Source organism: Mustela nivalis (assembly GCF_964662115.1).
Source record: "Mustela nivalis genome assembly, chromosome: 8".
Lineage (NCBI taxonomy): Eukaryota > Metazoa > Chordata > Mammalia > Carnivora > Mustelidae > Mustela > Mustela nivalis.
The window spans coordinates 25242102-25262702 of record NC_139027.1 but is presented as its reverse complement, the minus strand read 5'-3'; the positions used below and the strand labels follow the sequence as shown (position 1 = coordinate 25262702).

The following is a 20601-nucleotide window of genomic DNA, read 5'->3' as shown; positions in this document are numbered from 1 at the left end:
ACAGATGGATTGATGATATCCCATGGGTTAGATGTGTGGGAACCTGATACCCAAATGGATGTAATGGTGAGGGATATGGACCAACTAATCAAAGATGATCTCAAGGTTTCTAGCCTGGGTTACTATGACGACAGAGTACCCCAGGCATTATAATAATGGCTAGAAGTCTATTTACTAAAAAGACATTTATCATACATTATGTTTTTCTTAATTTTATATACATATTTAAGAGTTTATTATTTATTTGAGGGAGAGAGAAAGCATGAACAGGAGGGAAGGGTAGAGGGAGAAGCAGACTTCCTGCCAAGCATGGAGCCCGAGGCAGGACTTATCCAGGACCCTGGGGTCATGATCTGAGCTAAAGGCAGACGCTTAACCAACTAAGCCACCCAGGCGCCCCATACATTACATTTTTAAACTAGGTAATAAAACAGTAGGTACAACAATGATCCTATTTTGTTTAAAACACACAGAGAGAGAAAAATAGCCAAGAGTAACAGAACTTATCTCTAGAGGGTGGAATTATTAAAGGTTTTTATACTCTTCTCTTTGACTTAGTTGTATGTTTTAATTTTTCTAAGAATCAGGTACTCTTTGCATAATAAAACTTAAGTGAAAAATATATAGTAACTAAAATTAAATAAAATGTCCACCAGAAAGGCACCTGGATGTTTCAGTCAGTTACGTGTCCAACTCTTGGTTTTGGCTAAGTTCATGATCTCAGGGCCATTAGATCAAGCCCCAGATCAGGCTCCATAATGAGTGTGGAACCTGCTTAGGATTCTCTCCTTCTCCCTCTGCGCCTCCCCTCCCCGTTTTCTCTCTTGCTCTAAAAAAAAAAAAAAAAAAAAAGTCCAGCAGACATTCAATGTTGATTTTTAGATAAACTCAGATCTCAGATTTTCAAAAAGGAAAAATATATATAACCAAGAATAAATTAGCCACGTAGTGGATTTCGTTAAAATGTGTCTGAATCTGTGACTTTAGCAGTAGTGAGAGAGTTACTGTCAATCATAAGGTGAAGAAAATATAATCCTCAATTTGACTTCTAGTTTATTATTTTTCTGTAAGACAAACCATGTCTGGGGCGCCTGGGTGGCTCAGTGGGTTAAGCCTCTGCCTTCGACTTGGGTCATGATCTCAGGGTCCTGGGATCGAGCCCCGCATCGGGCTCTCTGCTCAGCAGGGAGCCTACTTCCCCCCCTCTCTCTCCCTCTCTCTCTGCCTGCCTCTCTGCCTACTTGTGATCTCTCTGTCAAATAAATAAATAAAACCTTTGGGAAAAAAAAAAAAAGACAAACCATGTCTAAAAATTAAGTCATCTTTGATTTCTCCCTTTTCTTGGCCCCTACCATCACTAGACAAAACTATAAAAGACACTGTAATCTCTTTCAGTCGGCTATGGAAATTAAAGTAATTAAAATAAGTGAAAACCATTTCCGTGCAGGAGCTTGAACAAAGTCTGCTATGATGGTTGTGTTTGCATTAATTTATGGCTTTTGTGACAACTACTCTTGGCAGCTTACAAGCTTGTTTTATTTTGTCCTCGGTCTTAATTAGGCACTACAGGGTGCAGGGTTAGGTGCAGGGTTAGGCAGACATGTACTGAACAGCTGGGTGACTATATTCTTTGTGTTTATAAGCCACCTAGCTAAATAAACACTTATCTACTATTTTATTAAGATTGGTAAAATTAAAAGAATGATCGAAAATGAACTACATTTGGGGGTGCCTAGGTGGTGCAATCAATTGAGCATCTGACTCTAGGTTGTGATCAGGTTGTGATCTCAGCAACACTGAGCCCCTTGTTGGGCTCTGTGCTCAGCGCAGACTCTGCTGGGGACTCTCCCTCCCTTTACCCACCCTCCCACTATCTCTCTCTCTCTCAAATAAATAAATAAATTAAAAAAAAAAAAAGAACTACATTTCTGAAGGAATGTAAACTGGTATAGCCATTTTTGGAAAGTGATTTTGGCTATATCAAAAGTATAAAAATGTGAATATCCCTTTTTTAAAAAAAGATTTTATTTTTAAGTAATCTCTGCACCCAACCTGGGGCTCAAACCCACAACCCCAACATCAAGAGTCGCATGCTCTACATGCCAGCCAGGTGCCCCAATATGAATATCATTTGACTCAAAAAAACAACTTCTAAAAAATTAATCTTAAGGAATAATCACAAGTTTGTGCAAAGACTATTCCACAAAAATGTTCATCCCAGCTCTTTCTATATGGGAAAAATGGAATAATACTTTGCCCTTTAGGGACCGATTAAATAAATGATGGCATATTCATATAATGTAAAAACTGAAGCCATTAGGGGTGCCTGGGTGGCTCAGTGGGTAAAGCCTCTGCCTTTGGCTCGGGTCATGATCTCAGGGTGCTGGTATTGAGCCCCACATCGGGCTCTCTGCTCAGCAGGGAGCCTGCTTCCCTTCCTTTCTCTCTGCCTGCCTCTCTGCCTACTTGTGATCTCTGTCTGTCAAATAAATAAATAAAATCTTAAAAACAAAACAAAACTGAAGCCATTAAAAATTATGTTGGGATTCCTGAAAAACAGCAGTAGTAGTGGCATTTTTTTGAAATCCCCCAAAAAACAGAGAAACTAAGATATTAAATCCAAAATCCTATGGACGATATCTATTAAAAAAAAAACCAACATAACATGGTTCCCCTAAGGAACCCCAATCACAAGGCTTAAGACCTGCAAGGTATCAGTGTCTGCGGAGGAGGAAGTGACAGGAAATCTGACTGACCTAAAAACCTCAAAGCAGCTAACCTGTACTTAATGGAAATCTAGGACAGCAAATTTGAAAAAGGCAGCTGGGAAACTGGGCAGGGTTCTACACATTTCAATAGTAGGTGAGTACACAGAGTCTGTGTTAAGAAGAGCTGGAGCAGCCTAAGTCCTGTGAGCTCTCCAAAGTAGCCAAAGCAAAACTCCCATTATAAAGCCCCAGGTTAAGAACAAACAAATTGTTTCTGAACCTACAAATTCAAATTGAGCAACACAGCAGAAACAAAAGATAAAGACTCCAAATTGGGCAACACAGTAGAAACAAATTCAGATACAAATAGGGTAAAAAGAACCAGGGTAAAGAAAATTTTCACTTCACAGACTCATCAGAAGAGGGAGCTTTAGAGCCATAAATTCAAACACACTACTTTAAACCACTCTTCGTTTTAAAGTGCGGCATCAGAAAGGAAGAATCCCCACCATTTACATTGATGAGGATGGGACTGGAGGGTACTATGCTAAGTGAAATAAGTCAATCGGAGGAAGACAATTATCATATGGCTTCACTCATAGGTGGAACATAAGAAATAGCACAGAGGATCATAGGGGAAGGGAGGGAAAATTGGGAAGAGAGAAAACCCATGAGACTCTTGACTCTGGGAAACAAAATGAGGGTTGTGGAAAGGGGAAGTGGATGGGGGAAGTGGATGGGGTAAATGGATGATGGATTAAGGAGGATGCATGTGGCGATGAGCACTGGGGGTGATATGTAACTGATGAATCACTGAACACTACATCTGAAACTAATGATGTACTCTATGTTGGCTAATTGAATTTAAATTAAAAAATAGTTCAGAAATACAATTTTTTATAAAAAGGAGCAAGAGAAAAGGACTGAACCAAATCATGCACAAAGTTATTATAAGAAAAAAGAGAACGAGTAAGAACTACAGCAATTTTTTCAAAACAAGCTGAAAGACATAAAACAAGAACATAAATCAGCATTAGAAAACCTCAGAAATGAGTGGTGCCTGGGTGGTTCGGTGGGTTAAGCAAATGACTCTTGATTTCAGCTCAGGTCTTGATCTCAGGGTTATAAGTTCAAGCCCTGCATTGGGCTCCACTTTGACCGTGGAGCCTACTTAAAAAAAAGAAAAGAAAACCTCAGAAATGAAACAGTAAGAAATACAAGAAAAAAACAACCACTTCAGAAATGGGAGTTCCCAAAGAAAACAAAAACCAAACCAAACCAAAACAAAACAAAAACACCAACAACCAAGAGAACAAATATTATAAAAGAAAACTTCCCTGAAAGTTAAAAAAATTTTTTGAAATAAAATTATTGAAAGGATATATTGCATACTTAGAGTAACTAACCCAGAAAGACCAACACCAAAACATAGTCTAGTGAAATTACAGGATTAAAAAAAAAAAAAAAACACCCCAAAACCTTTGGGCATTTAGGCAAAGATCAAGTCACATTTAAGAGAAAAAAAAAATCTGACCACAACAGTAATATTTAGTGACACAGAAAAACTGTTCATGATATATTATGTGAAAAGAACAAATTATAAACAGCATAGTCTCATTTTCTTTTCTTTTTTTTTTTTTAAGATTTTATTTATTTATTTGACAGAGAGAGGTTAAGTAGGCAGAGAGAGAGGGAGAAGCAGGCTCCCTGCTGAGCAGAGAGCCCAGATGTGGGGCTCGATCCCAGGACCCTGGGATCATGACCTGAGCTGAAGGCAGAGGTTTTAACCCACTGAGCCACCCAGGCGCCCCAAAGTCTCATTTTCTAAGGAGAGTACATATATGGGTATAAATAAGAAAATGTCATAGCAGGTTTCTCTACATGAAAGTATTACAGTGATTAAAAGAAGTCTTTTTCTGAGTACTTTTCAGTATTTTCCTCATTATTTCTGACAGGAATGAAACCATGCCATAATAGTCTCTCTGGTAATGGGTCCAAAGTGGATTTGTGAAAATTAATTAAAAGAAACCTTACTAAAATGGGAGTTGGGAAGCCAGAAGGGAGGGGCTTCGAGGCACTACCGGCCCTAGTCAACTGCAGACTCAACAGGAAGAGAGGTCAAGTCCATACTATTTTAGCTACGACTTTATTATATCAGCAGGAGAAAGGAGGCTTTCCTTCGTCCCCCACAACATCCCAGCCAATGAGAGACTGTCGCAACTCAGCAATGAAAGCCACAACACTTGAACTCCCAGTTTCCTCCACTGGATTTTTCAGTTATAACTCCCCCCTTCCCTCTATAAAAGAGCATTCTTTCTTTTGTTCTTCAGACTTGCCTATGGTTTTGCTCTAGCTTGCTTGTGCCAAACTGCAATTCTCTATTCCCAAATAAATCCACTTTTTGCTAGTAAAATAACTGGTTTTCTTTTTAAGGTTAATATAAAAAATATGGAATTTTATGCTGAAGCAAGTTGTGTTATTGTAACTCTTTAACATATTCACAAAATCTCCAAAAGCAGAACCATAATTTTAAAAAATTGTACCTTTTACTTTTCAGATATTTTCATATCCAGAAATGTGTGACTAGAGAGTTGTCTTATCTGGACAACCCAGTATGAAGATCATTAACAGTAGTGTGAAAGGAAAAAAAAAAGAAAAATATCCTTCAATTAATGTCAATTAGGTTACTGAATCCATCTACATTTCAGACTCTATTGAACAGAAATGGTAATCAAAGACTATAAAAAATTTAAAGAAATGCTTTTTTTAGTTTTAAAAATTATAAACTACACTGTAAATTATCTAAATTAATATGGAAAACATACCAATGAGCCAAAACCTAGGGTCCAAAAATGCTCATTTCGAACTTCTAAAACTCCATCCAGGGTAGATACCTAATCAAAAACAAAGAAATAGGGTTTGTATTTGACATATCCAACACAGTTAGTCACATTATGGACTTGATCAAAGCCTAGAAATGACATGGTCAAACTCTGCATGAGGACACTCATTAGCCAAGAGAAGTCTCAGACCGCTCACGATCATTTCTACTTGTTTGGTAGTGAGCCAAAACCTTGGATTCTGTTTCTTGTCTGGCCCAATTCCTTCAGAATCAGGTGTTCACCACCTATCCCCAGCACCACCTTGTTCAGCAATGTATGGTTCATTTTGCCAATATGTCATATACTTATATCCAGCACTTGCAGTATTAGATTTTTCCTCCCTTTGGGAGGGGGGTTTCTCTATTATTTCTTTCTCTGTATTCCCTTTTAACAAGTTTCTGCACAACAGAGGCTGTTATTTGAACGTGGGCCAAAAAGAAATTCTAAGACCAGACATCTAGTGTATGGCCCACTGGTATAAAGACACAGGCTTCACTAGCTAAGACAAGTAGCCAGTTATCTTGGTAAAAGTGGCCTTTGTGATACCAACAACCAATAGTTTGAAATATTTCAAATATTTCAAAATCCAAATAATTTAATTATCTATTCCTTCATTAGTAAAGAGGTAGATATTTATAAAATAAAAAATTTAAACTCACAGATCAATGTGTTACATGGTGAAATAATCAATCAATAAATAATAGTGGCCTTTGACTTAATTAAAGTTCTGGATTTGAACACAGACTCATAAAAACTAGAGCATTTAGAAAGCTAGTAGTATGGTCTCTAGACCAGTACCTCCCTTACACATTTATTTCAAGCTTCCAGGCTGAGCAATCCCTTAAATTTTTTACTTTTGTCACTGTATTATATCTCCTACTACGTTATTATAAATAATACAAACTCCCCTAAAATAAAATGTAGGTAGGACTGAATAAAATATTATTTGTATCCACTCTTTCCATCCTCTAATTATAAATTAAAATGATTTTATTTACTATTTCATCTTACCTCTCTGATAAGTTTGTCCAGCTGGCCAATAACATGGGGTGGTGTTGTCTAGAGAGAAAATAAAATAAAACACATAAAAAAAAGTTTTGCAGGTGCCCAGGTGGCTCAGTCGTTAAGTGTCTGCCTTTGGCTTGGCCCCGCATCGGGCTCCCTGCTCAGTGGGAAGACTGCTTCTCCCTCTCCCACTCCCCCTGCTTGTGTTCCCTCTCTTGCTGTCTCTCTGTCAAATAAATGAATAAAATCTTAAAAAAAAAAATTTCTCTTGCATTGTGGTCCTAAAACTAACAGATTGGCTTATACTAGACTTTACATTGTATGACAAGAGCCCTATCATGATTTAGTGAAGAGAGGTTTCAGTAGGCTCCACTAGTGGAGCAATATCAAGAATCAGCCCATACTTACTTTTCATCTCACAGAGAAGCATTATCTCTAGACCCAAACAACTCTTTTAAAGAATGAAGCAACCAACTAAAAATCTTTTGTATATGGCAAAGTACCATACAACCATTATCTTATTGTTATTACTACTTCAGGAGCTGGAGCTAGTACCCCTAAATTTTAGAGAAGGCATGAGGTAAGACAGAAGGAAAAGCAGTGCTTACAAATATGTCACCCCTGGGAAACTTGTGTTCAGGTGCCTGTCTATAGGTGTTCCTATTGTTTAAATATATAGTAATCTATCATCTTGAATTTTAAGTTTGAAATCAAAAAGTCTCATTAATTCAAAAACAGGAAATAAGAAAACAATTGCAACCAGATTACAAAATAGATAAAGCACATTTACTGGGGGAAAATCAATATGTAAAAACAATTTCTAATTAACACTGTTTTCACTTGAAACATTAGAGGCAAAATATTTTTAGCTTGTGATTTTGTATTATAAATATGGAAAGAGTTGTGTCTATTTTATGGGCCAACAGAATTATCTGGTTCTTACTATACAGACTTCAGAGATTATTGTTTGACTTTATTTCTGACGGGGAAATTTCACAGTGTGATAGAAGAGCACATATAATTTTATAATCTGGTAGAAAACTGTGACTAATATTAAGCGTGTAATTGAAAGAAGACCCTTACCTGCAGTAACACTTTGCCACTGTACACGCTCATGGGATACATAGTGCCAAACGTCATCAGAGCAATGGCTATGGCAGAAGCAGTGTCTACAGCAAAATAATTGCTAAAAGGAAAAAACAATTCTGAATTTTAAATGTATGCTTCACTGGGCTATTTACAATTCAATCTTCCAAAACATCAATTATCTAAAGCAACAGGACTGTTCTAGCAATCCTGGCCACTACTGGCAATGGGAGCGTCTCCAAAAAAAAACCAACCAAACAAAAAACAACAACAAAATGTTTTCAGAATCCTTCCTGCCAAAGTTTAATGGAAAATAATAATTACGTTAAGCAGTGTGAAGAGACGGTGAAAGAAAAAAATGTGAATATTTCCCAACTACGTATTCTCAATCTACTTGCTAGGTAGAAAGATTTCACATATATTCCCTTGTTTCCACAAATAAAAACCTTCACCTAGTAATTTCTTATACAGAGAAGACTAATGTATTTAATCAGTGATTCTGGCAATTTCCTGTAAGCACCACCTTTCCAATTATTAGTACTAAGAATTTTTTTGAAAATCCCCAGGAATTACACAAAGTGGGATTCCACAGGAGTCTGTCAGAGGAACACTGGCCACTAGAGTACAACACTCATCTCATCAGCAGTTCAGGCTGTTCTATTAAGAAGACAGACCAAGGGCACCTGGGTGGCTCAGTTGGTCGAGTGGCTGCCTTCGGCTTGGGTCGTGATCCCAGATTTCCAGGATCGAGTCCCGCATCAGGCTCCCGGTTCCTTGGGGAGTCTGCTTCTCTCTCTGACCTTCTCCTCTCTCATGCTCTCTCTCACTCATTCTCTCGCAAATAAATAAATAAAATCTTAAAAAAAAAAAAAAAAGGCAGACCAAAATGTTTACAGACTGATCATGCACTCTGAACTCTTTTTTTACTTTTCCCCCACATGCTGGGAACAGAAACAGGCGGTAAGACAAAGTCCCTACCTTTGAAACACCAGGAGATACCCATGTAAAGAAAATAAAGCAATTTGGGAACAAAGCAGTCCTACTGGGTATCATGGATGCACAGAGTTAGTGACAAGACTCCTGAGAAAGGGATAATCCAGAAGGGCTCAATATAAAAAGAGGGGACATCTGAGCTGACTCCTCCAAGATGAGCGAGCAGATGGGAGAAAGATGCCGCAGACAGGGAAAGCAGCATGCGCAGAGGCACGAAGTCCTGATACAACACTGAAATAAGAGCAGGTAAGTACATGCTGCTGGATGGCCAGTAAAGGTGGCAAGGGCTTTATCATTCTAACAACTTTTATATTCTTAAGTTTGTGAAGAAGAGGATTTTGAAACAGGAAAATGTTAAGGTCAAACTGCAATTTTGAATGATGACGTTAGCAGCAAAATGGGAGGTAACTAGAGAGGTGTGGGAATGATAGAAGACAAGAAGACTATTCTAATGAGATCAAGGAAATGGTAAGGCCTCAATATGGGCAGCAGCAAGGAGAATGGGAAGGAGCAGACAAATTAAAAAGAAAGATCTAATCACACTAGCTGACAAGACTGTTATTTACAACAGCCAAGACATGGAAACAACCTAAGTATCCACTGACAGATGAAGGGATAAAAAATGTGAGTTATACACACCCAAAGACATAACACACAAAACTGGAAGGAAACCATGCCATTTACAATAAAACCACAGAGAAAGATAAATATTATGATGAACTCCCTTATATGTGCAATCTAAAAATCGTAAGAAACAGAAGAGTTTGGTGGCTGTCAGATGCAGGGGGGAAAGAAGGGGAAGAAATGGGTGAAGGTGGTCAGAAGATACAAACTTGCAGTTATGAGACATGTAAGTTCTGAGGATGTAATATACAGCATAGTGACTATAAAAACTTAAAAAAAAAATAAAAACAAAAACCAGGGGTCCCTGGGTGGCTCAGTGGGTTCAACCCTCTGCCTTCTTCTTGGGTCATGATCTCAGGGTCCTGGGATCAGGCCCCACATCAGGCTCTCTGCTCAGCAGGGAGCCTGCTTCCTCCTCTCTCTCTGCCTGCTTCTCTGTCTACTTGTGATCTCCATCTGTCAAATAAATAAATAAAATATTAAAAAAAAAAAACAAACACAAGACTGGGCGGCCAACTAGAACTGGCTTTGGGAAGGGTGAGGGGGAGGAGGGAGAAGTAGGTTATTTAAGAATGCGTTGGAGTTCCTAAAAAAATTGAACACTGAATTATGATATAATCCAGCAATTCTACTTTTGGGTAATTGCCCACAAGAATTGAAAGCAGGGACTCAAAAAGATATTGTAGACCCACATTCACAGCAGTACTAGTCACAGTAGCGAAAATATGGCAACAACCCAAATCTCTAGCAGTGGATATGTCCGCAAAATGTGTTTTTATGTACAATGGAATATTATTCAACCTTAAGAAGGAAGAAAATTCTGACATGTATTAAACATGCATGAATCTTGAAAACATTATGCTTAGTGAAATAAGCCAAACAGAAAAGATCAAATATTGCCTGATTTCACTTACAGGAAGTACTTCATCAAATTCATAGAGACAGAAAGTAGAAGAGCGGTTCTTCTCTTCTACAGGGGTTGGGGCAAGGAAGAGGGGGAGTTACTGTTTAATGGTACTTAGTTTCAGGTAGGGAAGATAAAAAAAAGTTCTGGGGGCGCCTGGGTGGCTCAGTGGGTTAAAGCCTCTGCCTTCAGCTCAGGTCATGATCTCAGGGTCCTGGGATCGAGTCCCACTTCGGGCTCTCTGCTCAGCGGGGGAGCCTGCTTTCTCCTCCTCTCTCTCTCTCTCTGCCTGCCTCTCTGCCCACCTGTGATCTCTGTCTGTCAAATAAGTAAATAAAATTTTAAAAAAAGTTCTGGAGACGGATGGTGGTGATACTTATACAATGATGTGAAGGCACTTAATGTCACTGAACTGTGTGCTTAAAATTGGTTAAAATTTTAGTTTTATGTTATATATGTTTTAACACAATTAAAAAAAAAAACACAGGGGCGCCTGGGTGGCTCAGTGGGTTAAAGCCTCTGCCTTCGGCTCAGGTCATGATCCCAGGGTCCTGGGATCGAGCCCCGCGTCGGGCTCTCTGCTCAGCGGGGAGCCTGCTTCCTCCTCCCTCTCTCTCTGCCTGCCTCTGCCTGCTTGTGATTTCTATCTGTCAAATAAATAAATAAAAAAAATCTTTAAAAAAAAAAAAAAACAAAAAAACAAAAAAAAAACACAGGGGAGCCTGGGTGGCTCAGTGGGTTAAGCCGCTGCCTTCGGCTCAGGTCATGATCTCAGGGTCCTGGGATCGAGTCCCGAATCGGGCTCTCTGCTCAGCAGGGAGCCTGCTTCCCTCTCTCTCTCTCTGCCTGCCTCTCCGACTACTTGTGATTTCTCTCTGTCAAATAAATAAATAAAATCTTAAAAAAAAAAAAAAAAAAAAAAACCACAATGCAATGGAGTAGATGGCAGTAGGATTCCCTGAGATGGGAAATACAAGAACAAACAGCTTTGGGGATGGGGAAAACAGGTGCAACTGCTGTAGACAAGAATAGAAGTCAGTAGGATACGCCTTTTGGAATTCAACAGACATCCAGACTAGAAATAAAGGTTTGGGAAACTCAGAGGTTATAAATAAAAACAAGTAAGAGAATGTAATCTCTCAGGAGAGTATGTAAAAGAGGAAAAAGAATAATTAAGGAAAGATCCTAGTAAACACTAATATTTAAAGGGTAGGTAGTGATAAAATCATATGTCATAAAACACTAAGCTTAAAGGAGCTATAAAGTATATTTCCTAAAAGGCTTACCATTTAAAAATGGTTTCACACCTACTTCCTCTTCCTTCTCTAAGCAACAATAGCCATGGCTTATTCCTCTCTTACTGACATCTCTGTTTTACTCACTAGGTCAGCAGTAGGGAATTTAAACAGTTTTCTAGTGTGAATTATAGACTACGGTGAAAAATAAGTATTGAATCCAACCCTTTTAATTTTTCAGATGAAGACACTTAAGGATAAGACTTAACCAAAATTACACAGGCCATAAGCAAACATGTTCTAAGCTCAATTCTTATCCATCCCACAGATGCCTTTAAAAGTCAGGCCCCCAAAACGGAAACCACTGGACAGTGATAAAAAATACTTACTTAATTTCAATGAGCATATATGTAATACAAAGAGCAAATGCTCCAGCGAGATCAATCAAAACAAATGGATTCATCCGGGGAAGGAAGATACTGCTAAGTCCTGGAATAATTCCACACAAGCTATGAAGAAATAAAGAATATTCATTAGCAGAACTCAATGTAACATTGATGAAGATCTTGTATTTTAGTAACATATGTCTTTTACAGATAGCAAAGAAGATTTGTGAACAAAGCTCTCTCACTCATAAAGGTCTCCTACATCATGAGTTGAAAAGTAATTGGAATGTCTAAGTGGCTCACTCAGTGGGGCGTCTGCCTTCAGCTCAGGTCATGATCCCAGGGTCCTGGGACCCAGCCCCACACTGAACCCATGTTGAGTTCCCTGCTAGGCAGGGAGCCTGCTTCTCCCTCTCCTTTTACCCCTCACCCACCCCGAGCACTCTCTCTTGCTCTAAAATAAATAAAAATCTTAAAAAAAAAAAAGTCAGAACAAGTAGGAAGAGTAAGAGTCTGATCTGTAAGATTCATGTAGTAACTTCAGCAACAAACAATGTAAGTTCCCATGACAGATGAATTTTTTGTGCATCCCTCTGAAATTACGTGTTATCATGAAACCCCATACATAACATCTTACCTTCGACTAAGATCTGCAACATGCTCTTGAAGCCAACTCGTACTAGCAGCTTTAAGAAGAAAACACTTAAATTACCTCTATTGAAAAATAAAGCACTATCAGAAATATTTTATTTCCTTAATTAAAAAATAAGTTTGGCAATGACTGTATGACACTTTACGAAAGGACATGCTATTCAAATCTAGACCTTTTTCCTCTTTTAAGCCTTCAAGATGATAAAATAAAAGCAGTTTCAACTATTTGTACTGACCTGAAGGAATTAGTAAGCTTACATATGCCACTGTTACTATTAATTTTAAGTTTTAAAGGCTCCTTAAATGTAAAGCAGAACGTCCTAACCAGTGCGCTGAGAATGGCTTATAGGTAAACCAATTAATTCTCTCAGCTCTCAGAAAGGGCATGTAGGGATCCAGCTACTTGCAGACATCAGCCAGATACTGTCCCTGAATAAGTATCCTCCAGGTTCAAGCACCCTCTTACACTGATCTCAGGGTTATAGAAACATTCACTTTAAAAAAAAAAAAAAAAAACTTATTTATTTATTTGACAGACAGAGGTCACAAGTAGTCAGAGAGGCAGGCAGAGAGGGAGGAGGAAGCAGGCTCCCTTCTGAGCAGAGAACCCAATGCGGGGCTTCATCCCAGGACCCTGAGATCATGACCTGAGCCGAAAGCAGAGGCTTAACCTACGGAGCCACCCAGGCGCCCCAGAAATATTCACTTTTTAATGTGTAACATGATGTAAAAAAGATCGGCAAACTTTATGCAAAAGCCATATAGTGGGGCAGTTAAGAAGACTCTGACGCTAGACTACCTGGCTTAAAAACCAGCTCTGCGGTCGCCTGGGTGGCTCAGTGGGTTAAGCCGCTGCCTTCAGCTCAGGTCATGATCTCAGGGTCCTGGGATCGAGTTCCGCATCGGGCCCTTTGCTCAGAAGGGAGACTGCTTCTCTCTCTCTCTCTGCCTGCCTCTCATCTACTTGTGATCTCTGTCAAATAAATAAATAAAATCTTAAAAAAAAAAAACAAAAACCCAGCTCTGCCTTAGCTAAATGTGTCACCTGGGGCAAGTGATTTAATCTCTCAGTGTCTCTGTATAAAATAGGAATAATAAAATTGCTTACTTCATATGGTTTAGGGAGAATTAAATGGGTTAATCTACATAAAGAATTTAGCACAGTGCCTGGTAGATAGAAAGTGTTCAGTATTATTTTCCACTCAAATTTCAACTAACATCACAAATAATGCTTCTGGGAACTTGAATATCCAGCTAATGAAAATAGAAATTAGATAACCCTTCTGAAATAAGTCTGGCACAATATATATCAATGACTTAAAATATATTATATTTCCAACCCACTTACAATTTCTTCTGTGGGAATTTATCCTACAGAAGACTCAGAGATGCATAAAAGATACTTGGTATAAAAAAGCAGATTATAGAATTATTTATAAAAGGAAAACCTCTTTCTGATCTTTAGGGAGAGGTATCATTTCTAAAACACTGTACCTTCTTAACATTTCTAGAATGAATGTTATACTATTTTCATAATTTGTAGTTCAAAATAATTCTGGACATTACAAATATCGCTATTTAATTTTTTAGTTCATGCAGTAATTCTTAAACTCTACTTCATATAAATACTTGAATATAAATACTTCATGCTTCATAATATTCATAAAGTTGTTTAAATTTGAATGGGCAACTCAGAGAGCTTTCTTCTCTTGGCTGTCCTAGTGTTCAAGTCAGTGAGACCTAAAAAGACCCTATCTTTGCTTCAAAGTGTGGGTCTGTGCACACAGTCCACTTCTGTTTTTACCTCACTTCTCCAACAATTAGTGATTAACACTTTGTGGGTTAATGGAATTCCAGAACATGGAAATGACTGAAAAATGATAATAATTTTGACCACTGAAGTGAAGTATCAGTTTGAATTTTTAAAGACTTGAAATAAATGAGTATTTCAAAATATATATGCTACTTTACAATATATGTCCATCCACCACTGACAAAAAAAATTTCCTTGGAATTTAACAGAATACAATTATTCGCAAAGAGTACATCAACTATTTCAAGTATACTGATGCTTCCAAAATGCTTGCAACAGGCTTTTTGTAGGTAGGTTATACATCTAAAATCCCATTCGTGTTTTTTGGCAAATGTAATTTTTCATCATATAAATTTAATACATAAGTCAGTTCTGCCTGTTTTTAAGTAATACATTATTTTAAAGTTTGAAATAATTAGATTTTGTTTTATAATTCTCTACTTAGAGAAGACCTGAGAACCTCTAGGGTAGTTCTCTCTTCCCTTCACAATAAACTTTCTCGTTGATTTATGAGTTAATAAAATAAGCACAGACTTGCTTTTATAAGAGGTTAATTGGATTTTTAAGTTAATGGTAAATAAAAATCATACCTTCAGAGACATAAGCAAAAGGTTTATTCCGAATAGAAAGCATTGTGAACAAGTTGAAGGAAAGAGCCACAAAAGTACCAACTAATAATCTTCCCCTAGAAAGAATAATAACATTCACCATTATTTTTACCTTGTTAATACCAATATGCAACTTCAGCATGCAGAAAAGAGATGGGAAGGCAGAGTCTGCTTCAGTGGTTTGGGATTTGCAGAGCCACATTCTGAACTTGCTTTCGAGCTCCATAATCCACGTCCTATTGCTCCATCTTACATAGAACCAAAACTGACTCACTGACTCTTAGCATTAACAGTATCTTCTCACAGGTATCTAATGTTATAAAATCCATATAAACGCAATGGTGTTCAGGTCAGGATATCCGGAATTAAACCAATCAAATAGGTAAGTCCATATATTTGGCAATTATGTGTAGTAGATAATAACATTCTATCTTTTCTAAAGATGCTACTAAAAGATTTTTGGCATCAAATTTTAAATTATAGGAGCTCAATGGGGCTAGTTTAGTGTGTTGACCTAGGCCTGTAAATAATGAGGGACCTAAAGCCAGAGTACAAAGCTTTTCTTGTGTAATATAAAATGAAAGTGCTTGGGAATAGTTAAGGGTGAGAAGTTGTCTTGGGATTTGGGAATTTTTTTTGTGAAGTATCCTTGAAATGTATATTGCCACACTCTGAACTCTGACATTGGCCAAAGTAACCATTATTACTAATATGCCACTTAATAACTGGGAATCAAACATAATAGTTATATATTATGTCAAAAGCAAAATCTCACGTGTGTATCTCAGGCTGCTCCAAAAAGCGCTCTGCACTAAAAGAAAGAAATAATGTATTAGGTTAATTCTACAAATTATGAAATTAAAAAGCCTTATTAAATATAAAATTAATCCAATAAGTGGACAAAATCTTTTTAAAATTAATTAATTTCTACATCCAACATAGGGCTCAAACTCAAGACCCTAAGATCAAGAGTTGCACGCTCTTCCAACAGAGTAAGCCAGGTGTCCTGGACAAAATCTTTTAATGATATCCAACTGTTGATTATTAGCAGAGATCAGGCAAAAAAACTTACAAATTATTCTTAATATGTAATATCAATTTCTCTAAAACCTTTTTTTTTTCTTAAGATTTTATTTATTTATTTGACAGAGAGAGAGAGATAGTGAGATAGGGAACACAAGCAGGGGGAGTGGGAGAGGGAGAAGCAGGCTTCCTGCTGACCAGGGAGCCCAATATGGGGCTTGATCCCAGGACCCTGGGATCATGACCTGAGCCAAAGGCAGATGCTTAACGACTGAGCTGCCCAGACAACCCACAAAACCTGTTTCAGTGGGTTTGTAACTCAGCATTAAAACATGTCTGACTGAAGCCCTTTATTTCACACCTTTCACACCAAAATTAAGTAATAAAAGAAGAATGAAAAGAAGGGATAAAAGTCTGAAACACTAGGAAGCCATACTGTCAAAACTCCAGTAGTGTTCATCTTAATTTCATCTTCAAATCAATCCAGTGTCTCATGAATTCATGTTCTCAAAGGTGGCATAGGTAGAATTTACAATGACAGTAACATTGTATACAAATGTACCTTTCTTTTAATATAAAGAGAGCTCCCAACTGTGCCAAGACTGTGGAGGCAAATACAGCTAAGACTTCTAATCTTTCAAATCTGAAATCAGAAAATTAATTAGATCAGCACAATTCATAAACCAGTATCTTCAGAACACATTTTCATTCACTTATTCCCTACTCAATTTTCCAATGTGCCTACTTTAAGCCAAACACTGTTCGGACAGATTACAGATTTTCTAGAATGAAGATAAAAAGAAGATCACAGATTAAGAAATAAGAACATCACAGGTTAAGATGTACAACATCTATTCCAGGACCCAATTATGGCTCTTATTTTCCTAGAAATATTTATTATCCTAATTAACAGCTAATACTGGATTGGCCCATCTTGTGTTAGACATAAATGCTTAACACTATCTCTCTCTCTTTTTTTAAAAGATTTTATTTATTTGAGAGAGAGAGAGAGAGCGCACATGATCAGAGGGAGAAGATGTCAAGCCTGAGGCAGGGCTCAATCCCAGGACCCTGAGATTGTGACCTGAGCCTAAGTCAAATACTTAACTGACTTAGCCACCCAGGCACCCCCATATTATCTCTTCTAAACTTTCCAATACCTTAGGAAGGTTACTTTATCCACTTTTTTAAAAAAGAAGAGATAAGGAACTTGACACACAAAAAAGAAAAGTAACTGTTTAGAGTCATATAGCTAGCAAGTGGAGGAGTCAGGTTTCCAAACTTAGGCACTCTAGCTCCAGAGTTCATGATTTTAACCACTTATTATACTGTCTATCACTGCTACACATAATTGCAGTTAATTACATATATGTCTTATAATCCCTAAACTGTCAGCTGCAGGACAGGGGCTGTAGTTCTACTCATCTTAGCTTTTTCCACAACACATAATTTAATGGCATTCAATATTTGTGGTATGTATAAATGCTTGAACTTTCTTGAGGAATTACATATCTTCAGAAAAGATAACAAAATGATTAAGGATGTGCATCATACTGATATTTGTAAAGGAAAAAATGTTGAAATCAACAAAAGAACATATATAAATTATTAAAAATACAACAGAAATTGGGGTGCCTGATTGGCACAGTCAGTTAAGCCCCCAACTTTTGGTTTGGGCTGAGGTCATGATCTCCTGGGTTGTGAGACTGAGTTCCGCATTGGGCTCTGTGCTCAGTGCAGAGTCAGCTTGGAGATTCTCTCCCTCTGCCCCTTCCCCTACTTGAGTACATGTTTTTTCTCTTTCTCTTTCAAATGAGTAAATAAATCTTTAAAAAATATGTAACAGAAATGTACTTATTGACATGGAAAGATGTAAGTGAAAAGAATGAGTTATAAAAGTATAAAAACAGTATGTACATGAAACAAACTTATTTGTGGAAATTGATAAACTGGTAGTAAAGTGCGTATGGAAATGCAAAAAGTGAAGGAAAGCAAAGATAATCTGAAGAAAAACAAAGGTGGAAGATTTACACTGCCAAATGTCAAGATTTATTTCAAAACTATCATAGATGACACAGCATAGTACTGATGCAAGAATAGACAAATGTACAAGATTAAACAGAGCAGAAAATCCAGACATAGAATTACACATTCATAATCACCTAATTTATGAAAAGGGTAGAGACAGAAAAAGCAGTAGAAAAAGGATTAATTTTTTTCCACTATATGTTTTATCAGTTGAAAAACTAGATAGAAACAAATGTGCCTTGAACCTCTACCTCAACTCATGGACAAAAATGAATTCCAGTTTGACTACAGGTCTTAAATGTAAAAAGTCAAACAACAAGACATCTGGCTAATACCAGAGTATCTTTATGACCTACGAGTGGCCAAGATTTCTTGACAAGAACACAAAAAGGACTAACCATAAAAGACTGATAAATTGAATTTATCATTGAAATTAAAAACTTATCATTTACGGGAAAGATAATTATATATAAAGAACTCTTACAGATCAATAACAAAAGAAAAAAGGTAATCCAATTTAAAAATAGGTAAAACAATTTAATGAGCATTTCACAGAGCAGGTAATCTGAATGATTTAAGAAGCATATGAAAAAAATCAATAAAAAATATGAAAGTATTCAACTAGTCATCAGGAAAATAATTTAAAACCACAAGACACATCTACACACCCCAGAATGGCTTAAAAAAAAAAAAAAAAGGCAATTATCAACTATAAGTACAAGCAGGAAACAACCAGAACTTGCACACATTGATAGTAGGAGAGTAAACCGGTAAAACTCAAGAGAACTGGTATTTTCTTATCTTTTAACAATGAACATCTGCAAATCCTATGACTGAGTAACTTCACTCAAAGATATGTACCCAACATAAAGGGATAAACATGTACACCAAAAGACATGTACGAGAATATTCGTAAGTAGTTTTATTTATAACAACTAAAAGCTGAAGATCATCTAAATGCCCTTCAACAGCTGAACATAAAAAGAAATTATGGTATATTCATAAAATGGAATATGAGAGCAACGAACCAGAGTGAACTACTGCTATGGAGAGTTTATGTGTCTTCAAAAACAGACAACAATAATCTGCAAGGAATAGTGGTCAGAACACTGATTACTTTTATTGGGTTTGGACTAAGACTCAAAACAAAGGGAGACTTTTTGGGGGGACTTGTAGTGTTTTATATCATGATCTAGACAGTAGTTAAACAGGTATATTCATTTATTAAAATTCACCAAACACTGGGGCACCTGTGTGGCTCAGTGGGTTACACCTCTGCCTTCATCCCAGGATCTTGGGATCGAGCCCCATGGCAGGTTCTCCGCTCAGCAGTGAACCTGTTTCCCCCCTCCCCCTCTGCCTGTTTCTCTGCCTACTTGTGATCTCTCTCTCTCCATCAAATAAATAAATAAAACCTTTAAAAAATAAAATAAAATTCACCAAACTGTAGAAGGATGTAATACAGAACGAGATATAGCCCTGCTACAATGATATTTGTATTTTAAAAGGGGAGAAAGACCTAGATCAGAAATGCTTGCCTATGTTTAACTTTGAAACTTTGCAATTGATCAGAAACTTTTGTAGGTCTGGTCCCATGAGAGAGTGGGAAACTTACTCCTAAAAGGGGAGAAAGAATAACAGTTGAAAGAATAACAGTATGTAAGTTCTAGTAAATTGTATGTAGAGAATTATAGTAGTCTGATGTGAAAAGAGGCTAACTAGGATTCATTTTAGAATCTATTTTAGATTGGGCCCAGTCATTTAATGACACCAGCATTTAGTGATATTAGGATTGGAATAACAAGATGGAGCTCATCTTGTAAAGATGATGTGAAGAGCATTTTAAAGAAAGACAACAGCTTGTACAAAGAACCTAATGCAGGAATAAATTAGTTGTATACAAACTACAGGAAAAAAGTGTGGTATGGAGGGCATGAAAATGGTAACTTGAAGAGAAGTCGGCACAGAACAGTTTATGTAAGAATTCTGTAAATTAGAGAAAGGACTCAGGATTTTATTCTAAGTATGACAGCAAACAACTGGGTGGTTTCAAGGAGACTTAAATTATGGCTCAGATTTAAAAAAGAACATTCTGACTGCCAAGGGGGTAAGAGCAGAGGCAGTTAGAAGGATGGAATAAGGCAAGAAATGAAAGTAGCTTGATTAGGAAGTTAGTAGTTTAGAAATGGGGGGAGGAACAGATTCTGGATGTGTTTGTAGGTTACCCTGATGTAACCTGCTGATGGATAGATGTGGGGAATGAGAAAATAACAAAAGATTTTGCTTGAACAACTGAGTGGTGGTGTATTTACTGAGATGGGAAAAACTGAAGAGGAATATTTCAGGGGGAAGAAAACAAGAATTCTAGACAATATTTAAGATACCAATTAGATATATCCATGTGACACTATAAAGGCGGCAGTCTGAAACAAGACAAGTCTCAGGGCTAAAGAACTAGAGTTTGAAATTACTAAATACAAACGATATTTCAAGCTATGTGACTGATTGAAATTATAGCCAGAAGTTAATTTTATGGTTTAATTGCTCCCTCCTTTCTTGTTCACTCTAAGTAGGCCAAAATGGGAGCATCGTGTCCTTGCTTAATCTTGTCTCCTGGCCATAATATCTAATCTAAAGACTAATACCTGTTCAAGC

The 20601-nt window shown here is 37.2% G+C and overlaps 1 protein-coding gene across 1 annotated transcript in view; it reads right to left on the bottom strand.

The window, feature by feature from the left end:
* SLC30A6 (solute carrier family 30 member 6) overlaps window positions 1-20601 on the bottom strand; it is a 40276-nt gene that overhangs the window by 4535 nt on the left and 15140 nt on the right. Inside the window, exons 6-13 of the mRNA XM_082745283.1 lie at window positions 16481-16561; window positions 15671-15706; window positions 14878-14972; window positions 12461-12509; window positions 11827-11946; window positions 7679-7781; window positions 6602-6649; window positions 5534-5602 (exon numbers count right to left, since the gene is read on the bottom strand). Of these exons, the coding sequence (XP_082601409.1) occupies window positions 5534-5602; window positions 6602-6649; window positions 7679-7781; window positions 11827-11946; window positions 12461-12509; window positions 14878-14972; window positions 15671-15706; window positions 16481-16561 (601 nt within the window). The remainder of the gene's footprint in view (window positions 1-5533; window positions 5603-6601; window positions 6650-7678; window positions 7782-11826; window positions 11947-12460; window positions 12510-14877; window positions 14973-15670; window positions 15707-16480; window positions 16562-20601) is intronic.